This window comes from Zea mays, chromosome 4 (assembly GCF_902167145.1).
Source record: "Zea mays cultivar B73 chromosome 4, Zm-B73-REFERENCE-NAM-5.0, whole genome shotgun sequence".
Lineage (NCBI taxonomy): Eukaryota > Viridiplantae > Streptophyta > Magnoliopsida > Poales > Poaceae > Zea > Zea mays.
Genome location: NC_050099.1, coordinates 134,517,829 through 134,525,835, shown reverse-complemented (window position 1 = coordinate 134,525,835; position 8,007 = coordinate 134,517,829). Strand labels below are relative to the sequence as shown.

The 8,007-nt window shown below is 46.3% G+C and overlaps 1 protein-coding gene across 1 annotated transcript; it reads right to left on the bottom strand.

Moving 5' to 3' along the window:
- Positions 1-4,072: 4,072 nt before the first annotated feature.
- LOC100285999 (uncharacterized) lies at positions 4,073-6,847 on the bottom strand. Its single transcript, NM_001158887.2, is given in 3 exon segments — positions 4,073-4,402; positions 6,345-6,435; positions 6,694-6,847. Coding segments are annotated over 3 exon segments (300 nt in total). The 5' UTR covers positions 6,764-6,847; the 3' UTR covers positions 4,073-4,263.
- Positions 6,848-8,007: the final 1,160 nt, after the last annotated feature.

The window sequence follows — 8,007 nt, the reverse complement described above, 5'->3', positions numbered from 1 at the left end:
ATCTTCATCATCATCACTTTCTTCTTCTTCCTCTTCTTCACTTGAGGAACTTGGAGTGGGAGCCTTCTTTTTGCCCTTCCTTTCATCACATGCAAAAGCATATGGCCTTGAGGAAGTTGGCTCCTCTCCCCGACTCATTTTTCGCGACATCTCAAAGGCTGCAATTTTCCCAATCACAATGGTCGGGGTCATGTTGCTCAAATCCTCCATGTTGTGAAGGATGGTGATGATGCTCCCATATCTTTGTTGTGGTAGCAGGGAGATGATCTTCCTCACAATGTCTGCATCACCTAGCTTATTAATGCCAATAGAATTGAGCTCATTGATAATTAGATTCAAACGAGAATACATGTCTCTAACAAGCTCATCATCTTTCATAACAAAAGAATTATACTCATTCAAGACTAGGCAATGTTTTTGCTCACGGACATTGGATGTGCCATCATGGAGCTCATGCAATTTTAGCCAAATCTCATTAGCAGTTCTCAAGGTAAATACTTGATTAAAAATATCCATGCTAAGAGATTCATACAAGCAATTTTTGGCTCTAGCATTTAAATGAATTTCTTTTTCCTCACTCGTGGTGGGTTTCTCGGGATTCTTGAGAGGTTTCATCCCGTCACGAGTGACTCTCCAAACACCTAGATCAACGGCCTCTAGGTAACAAGCCATTCTAGCACTATAATATGGGAAGTTAGTGCCGTCGAAGTGTGGTGGCCTATGGGTATCCATCCCTTCCTCTAAAAAGCGTCGGCTCTTTTTAGCGGTGAAGCTAAAGCGTTTCAAATGAGCCAAACCGGCCTCTGATACCACTTGTAGGAAACGGGTGACGCCTAAGAGGGGGGGTGAATTAGGACTTCTAAAACTTTTACTAAACTAGGCCACAATTAAATCCCTAGAGCAAAACCTATGCAAATAATCAAAACTAGAATGTGCAAACTCGGTTTTGTCTAAGTGTTGCTATCTCTACCGCAAAGGCTAAGTTTCAATCTACACTAAATAAGTATGACAATAAGATTGAAACTTAAATGCTTAATATAAATGCGGAATGTAAAGAGCTAAGTAGAGAAGCAAACTCTCGTGGATGACGCCGGTATTTTTACCGAGGTATCTGGAACCACGCAAGGTTCCGACTAATCCTCGTTGGTGCCCCTACGCAAAGGGAAGCCCATGCGAGGGCCAAGCACCACGGTCGAGTAACTCCGTAGAGAGCCACGGGCCTTCTCCACGCGCAAGTGGTGCTCCGTTTCCGGCTCCTCTCGGACGCTCCCCGCCGTCTCCACTATCGAGCTTCCAGCCGAAACGCCGCGGGCCTCGTTCCCTCCGGTACACGGTGGCGGCCGTGACACAAACGCGGTTGTCACGGTCTCGCAAGACTCTCGCCCCACTCGGTACAATTACAACGACTCACACAAGAGCCGAGGGGTTGTGTGGTTTTACAAAACTCACTCAACTAACTAGGGTTCACCTAGAGCAAGCGCTAAAGCGGTCTAACTAACCTAAGCACTTCGCAAAGCACCTACGCTAATCACCGAGTGATTCTATTAAGCACTTGGGTGTTTGAGCTCTTGGAAATATGCACTATGTGTCTTGGTATGTTGCTTGGGCTCCCACACCTTCAAATGGTTGATTGGATGAAGTATATATAGGCCCCAACTCAACTAGCCGTTGAAAAGCAGGCTGCTGCAAGGTGGCACACCGGACAGTCCTGTCAGCCAACGGTGCGCCAACTGTGTGCCAACAGTGCGCCAACGGTGAGCCAACGGTGCGCCAACGGTGCGCCAACAGTGTGCCAACGCTGTGCACCCAACGGCTAGTTCTGACACACCGGACAGTCCTGTCAGCCAACGGTGCGCCAACTGTGTGCCAACAGTGCGCCAACGGTGAGCCAACGGTGCGCCAACAGTGCGCCAATGTTGTGCAGCCAACGGCTAGTTCTGACACACCAGACAGTCCGGTGCACCAACTGTGTGCCAACGGTGAGCCAACTGTGTGCCACCGGTGAGCCAACTGTGTGCCACCGGTGTGCAGCCAACGGCTAGTTCTGAGCTAGCCGTTATGTGCACCGGACAGTCCGGTACCTCCTCTCAGAAAACTCTGTTGGATGTCCTGTGCGCCAACTGTGTGCCACCGGTGAGCCAACTGTGTGCCACCGGTGCGCCAACTGTGTGCCACCGGTGAGCCAACTGTGTGCCACCGGTGCGCCAGCTGACAGCCCATCTTCTAGGTCTTCACTGATTTCTTCGGGCTTCTTTTGTTCTTGAGTATTGGACTCTTATGCATCTTTTTATGTCTTCTTTTGAGGTGTTGCATCCTCATTGCCTTGGTCCAATTCTCTTCGCATCCTATGAACTATAATTATAAACACTAGCAAACATATTAGTCCACAAGTTGTGTTAATCATCAAACACCAAAACTTAATTAGCCAAATGGCCCGGGGTCCATTTTCCTTACAATCTCTATGCACTCTGTTATTGTAAGTGTTGTCTCTCTGACGCATATATGAGATGCACCCGACTTTGTTCCTTAAAGCCCGGGTGTGACATATACTATACTTAAAGCACCAGTTTCAACGGTCGTCCTGCGTCACATCTATCTCAAATTAACCCTGCATCCCTCCATGGTTCGAACCTAAACCCTAATTGAAGAAGAACGGGAGACACTAAGTGAAGTCGTCTAACCTGTAGAACATCATAGTCAATTGTTTTTAATATTGAATATAAATTATACACGTGTATATACGAGTTTTGTAAAATAAAAAATATAATCGTGACGGGCCGGATTAGCATTACAGGCTGAGGCTACGGCCCAAACACGACACGGTGATCGTGTCGGGCTGCCCAGGCACTATTAAATGGGTCGTGCCCTGAACCAGCATGCCAGACACGACCCATTTGACCATCTATACCTCCGCACGATAATGATGGTCCTCGTCTCAGTTGCCGTCACCTCGTTCGTCATTCTGCTTCTCTTCTCTCCCCTCATGCCCCCGCCTCCGCGCCACGCATTCTCGGCAGAGGGCGTGGGAGCAGGCGCCTCCTCCCCGTATTCGTCTGACACCCGCTCCGACACCGACCCGCGTAGTGGCTATTGCACGTCCATGAGGGTGTTTCACAGCATGCACGCACCATCGTTTTCGCTGTCGCCGAACGTCCCGTTCGTCTTCCCGGTCTTCGCCCTGTTCGTGCTCCCCAACCTGCTGCCCCTGCCCACGGTCGCAGCCGCGAGCCGACCGACGCTCGTCGACGCGCGGTATAGGCAAGTCGGTCTTGCTCCTGGCTTTTCTTCATACGTGCCGTCGAGGAGAACACGATAGTGCCTACCACGCTTAGGTTATCTTGGTGATGACGAGTCCAGATCTGAGATATTGGACAACCAAAGCCTATAGCGCGGCAGCAGTCGGCATATGCTACGGAGTTGGTGGTGGTGTTGTGTCGCCTTGGTGGGTCCAGGGCTAGAAGGCACTCGCATTCTCTCACCCTTTTCGGACTGACGCCTAGTGCGGGTGCCTCTCGGTTTGGAGCTGCTCTGGCTGGGCTTCTTTCTCCGCTTGCGTGCTCCCTCTCTGTATGTATCTAGCGGTATACTATGTCTTCGTCGTGTCCTTCTCTAGCAACGAACATGTATGACTGTTTCTTCCCTTTCCTTCCTGGTCTACAAAACCTTGGAAGTGGGAGAGGGCCCCTCATTTGTTGCCTATGGTACCCATGCGATGGCTCAGCGTCGACTATCTACATGGCCTTTTCTTTATCACGATGTCGACTCGCTTAGTCAAATCAAAAAAAATTATGCGGAGAACAGAGACAATCAATAAAAAAATTAAGATTTTTTTGGTGGATAGTTTACGTGGGTATTATTGTGAACCGTCGCAACGGGCAAACGACTAGTATATTTTATATTTAAGCAAAAATAGAAACTGTAGCACAGCAATTTGTTAGTGCATTCATCTATAAGAGTACCTGGGCTAGACCAAGGCCCGTTACATCACTAATACACACAATAATCTAACAACAAATCAGGATCTTCTTTCCTTTTCTCAAAAAATATAAAAAGAATATTCGAAGATGCTGAGAGTCAACAGAGCGGTTAGACAATGCAACATAACGCTAAATTATGATGATAATTATCTGCATTATATCCCCCATTATCATTTCTCTGGCAAGTACACCATTTTTAAAGTAAGAAGACAAAAAGAATAAACATCCAGCATCCACGGGCGGGTCATGAGCACCAAGAGTCAAGAGATGAACCAACATGGGGACCTTAATCTTTATGCGAATGGGCCAGATATTGGCTTGTGTACTTGTCCACCTTTGGCCCAGAAGAACCATACTTCTGGTCGTAGTACTCCACGCATGCAGAACCAACTAATGCAGCTAGGGTTAGAGCCTGCGCATGCAACCTGCAAAAATCAATAATATATTAGCATACTTGAGTCCAGTTAGAACTTAGAAGTGAAGTTTCACTAAAAACAGCTGCCATTTCTATATTCCACAATACATGAAATGGCTGTCCTATGTGCCGCAATGGGGCACTAGGGGTGTTCATCCAGGGTTTGGACGATTCCCCACTCAAAGACAACAGTGGTCTAAAAACAAATAGCATGCAAACTTGTGCAAGAACAAAAGACTACATTTGTGGTAACTATGTTTGCAAAGTTGCAAGAACACTGGAGATCTACATACTAGAAATTTGGTATTCTGATCCACTGGTTTTGTCACCAGAGCTCTAAAAAATACCAAAGACGGGCCACAATATAGTGGCAATCTGTTTGGTCACATATGACACAAAAAAAGAGTAAGGTCTGCCTAATGTTAACACTTGGCGGCATGCTGAAGGTATTATGGAGTAGAGACATATCAAACATGTGCTGAGTTTTGTGATGTGACCATTTTTGGCAGTTCAGCGTGGTCACAGTGCTCGTGCAGACAAAGTGCCAAACACAAAATGTCCAGTGCCAATTACCAATTAGGAATGGCAGCCTAGGTCAAGAATATTCTAACCTAAAGTAGAACACTCGTTCTCGTAAAGGATTGGACAGCGTTATTTGCTAGACTGGGTGGTTGATGAGCATGAGCAAATGCTTGAGGTGCGAAAATAAACAGAGAGATCGATACTCTTTCAACTTTACAGGTGACAAAAGGTTGCCTGGACTACTGTATACAGCTTGTACTTGTATTAGGCAAATACCATCAAAGTAGCAATAACCTAATAAATTACTAAGAACAGAAAGGAACGCCTAAAGTCTAAGCATTAAGTGGATCATCAAGTGCAAGTGCACAACTAATAAGCTCCTAATTCCTATAGTTTAACATCCCTCCAGAATGATCTAGAGGAGTTGAACTGCTCCTTAAACAAAATAACATAAATACACAATGCTATTTGTCTGATACCCAACCCTGAACATAAATTGAGAAACTAAAATCTTTCACAGAACAAACAATCGTGCAGCCTTATAAACCCCATGCACTGTGATTATGCCGAAGCGAAAGGGTCTCTAGCCTAGTGGTTAAAGACTTCCGAGTAGCATCTCCAAGTCCTGGGTTCGATTCCACTCGGGAGCGAATTTTCAGGCTTGGTTAAAAAAATCCCCTCGTTGTGTCCCATCCGCTCTCGGGTTACGATGTCCTGTGCGCCACCCTCCGGTTGGACCGTTGCAGAGTGGACAGTTGACGTCGGCCCGTTAGTGATGGAGGGCCAGAGTTCGGGGATTTTCTCGGCCGGGACCATTGTTTCGGTCTCTTCTTAATATAATACCGGGAGGGCGGTCTTTCCCTCCCCGGCCGAGTTTTTTTTTTTTGTGATTATGCCGAAAACCACCTACTGTATAATCACTTCGAAACCATTACAACAAATGAGAATAGTAATTTTCTGCACTGAAGAAGAAAATTCTAAAATTTGCCTCATCATTATCCTTTCCTTCATAACTTGATGTTCAATAAGCCCTTCAATCTATGGCTGATATGTTAACAACTATTAAGATATACTCTGTATATGCAAACTAAGTTATTGCCTTACAGAAATTTCCATAAACTAGCTAGTTGTATTGATATATATAAAATCTAAGTTGGTTGGATCTGTTCATACTTCACATTTAGCTCCTTGGCGTTTCAGGAAACAATCATTCACGCATATGAAAAATCATCCTTTTCTGCGGTTGCATTTGTAACATTTAGAAACCATATTTTGCTAAGAAATGGTCAAAACCAGCTAGTTAATTGCATCTTCATCAAGAGAAAAAGAAAGAACCGAATGTGGTATCTTGCCTATGATAAACAAGACTGCTACGCTGTAATGACAAACGCTAATAAACTTAGTGAAACTAAATGGGAAATGAAGCAAACCTTGCGTGGATGATCTTGACGCTAGTCTTCATATTGGGCCGCGACCAGTTGTAGGCGATCGAACTGCTGATCCCACCTAGCCAGAGGCAACCTTTTCTCCAAAAAAAACATCGCGATAATCAGAACACTTTGCATCCAGCAGGTGCGTCCATCTAAAATAATACTTCTTTCCCCCCAAAATTACTCGAGGAACACGATAGCTAGGTCATAAATTCGTGATAGATTCTCATACTACAGATTCGAAACTCCGTTAATAACATAAAAAACAAATGGAAGAAAGTAATTGCAGGGATTTGTGACTAGATCCGGGCGAAGAAAACGAATCCGTGGGAAAACTGACGAGGCATACCTACGGCTCGGAGCTTGTGCTCGACGACCCACTTCCTCATGGATTCGATCTTGCTCGGGGCCTCCGTCATTTGCTTCTTTCCCCTCTTCTCCTCTTCCCCCTTCGAATTTTCGGCGTCTCTTGCTTTTCCGATTTATTCTTTTTTTTTTTGGCTGAGACGAGGGAAAGTAATCTGCCTCTTTTTATATATAGGCTAGCAGTGCTTTGTTTGTTTTAGTCCTTGAAATATGCTAGAATTCGTTTAGTATCCACACGTGGCAGGATTCTTTTCAAATGTTGCGTTTCTATCTCTATCTCTTCTAAATCTATATCTCTATCTCTATCTCTCTCTTCTCTATCTCTATCTCTACATCTATCTTTATCTCTTCTCTACTATGTTCTACTATATTAAAGCACTAGTTTTCAGAGTCATCTCACGTCATATTTTAACAAATAACCCCTTCTATTGTTTGAAATGGCCCACAAGACACATTCTTTTTAAATCGATCGTATCTAATCCAAATCGTCTATCCACTCTCCGTTCTCAGCGAATCCGTGCCCCGCACGGCGCGCGAGCGCCTCTGTCACCCACACAATGACACAAAACCACGCACGCTATGTCTTACGTTCATAACAATGACCAGCACGACAAGTGGACCTGCACCAAATGCACTGCGACAGGAGCCTAACAACTCATGCACGCCGCTCCATAGGAGAAGGAGAAAGCGGTTTCAGCAGACCCACACACGCTGCATCTTCCATGCATAGAAACACAGGGAAAGCGGTTTCAGCAGCTGCAGGTGGAGCCGTTTTACTCATCCTAATCCATCCACCAACCTGGCTATAAAAAGTCGTATCGAGGCCCCTCAGGCGATAGCGGTGGTGGATATGCTCGTCGTTGATGGCCTGACGCTCTCCAGCTACTCCGACTCGCCTACATCCTCCAAGATACGCACGTACATGCATCTGAGTTTCTAGCTCACTAACTCCACGGGCATCTTCACACGCATGTCCACCGAGTTCGTGTCGCGTTCGTGGGACCTAATGGAGATCGACGCTGTCAAGATGGAGGGCATCGGCGGTTAGGCACGGGCCACACGGAGGGCATCGGCGGCAAGTCACCAACCTTTAGCACAACGACGGGCATTGGCGGCAAGGCGCCAACCTTCGGCATGACGGCAGGCATTGACAGCAGTGTCACTTTTGGCATGACGGTGGGTACTGCAGCCGTCATAGGGAGCAGCGGCGGTGTTCGACACCACATGGATCTGTGGCACGACGCCCACCACATGAATCGTCGTTATGGCAAGCATCAGTGGAATGGTGCCCACAAGC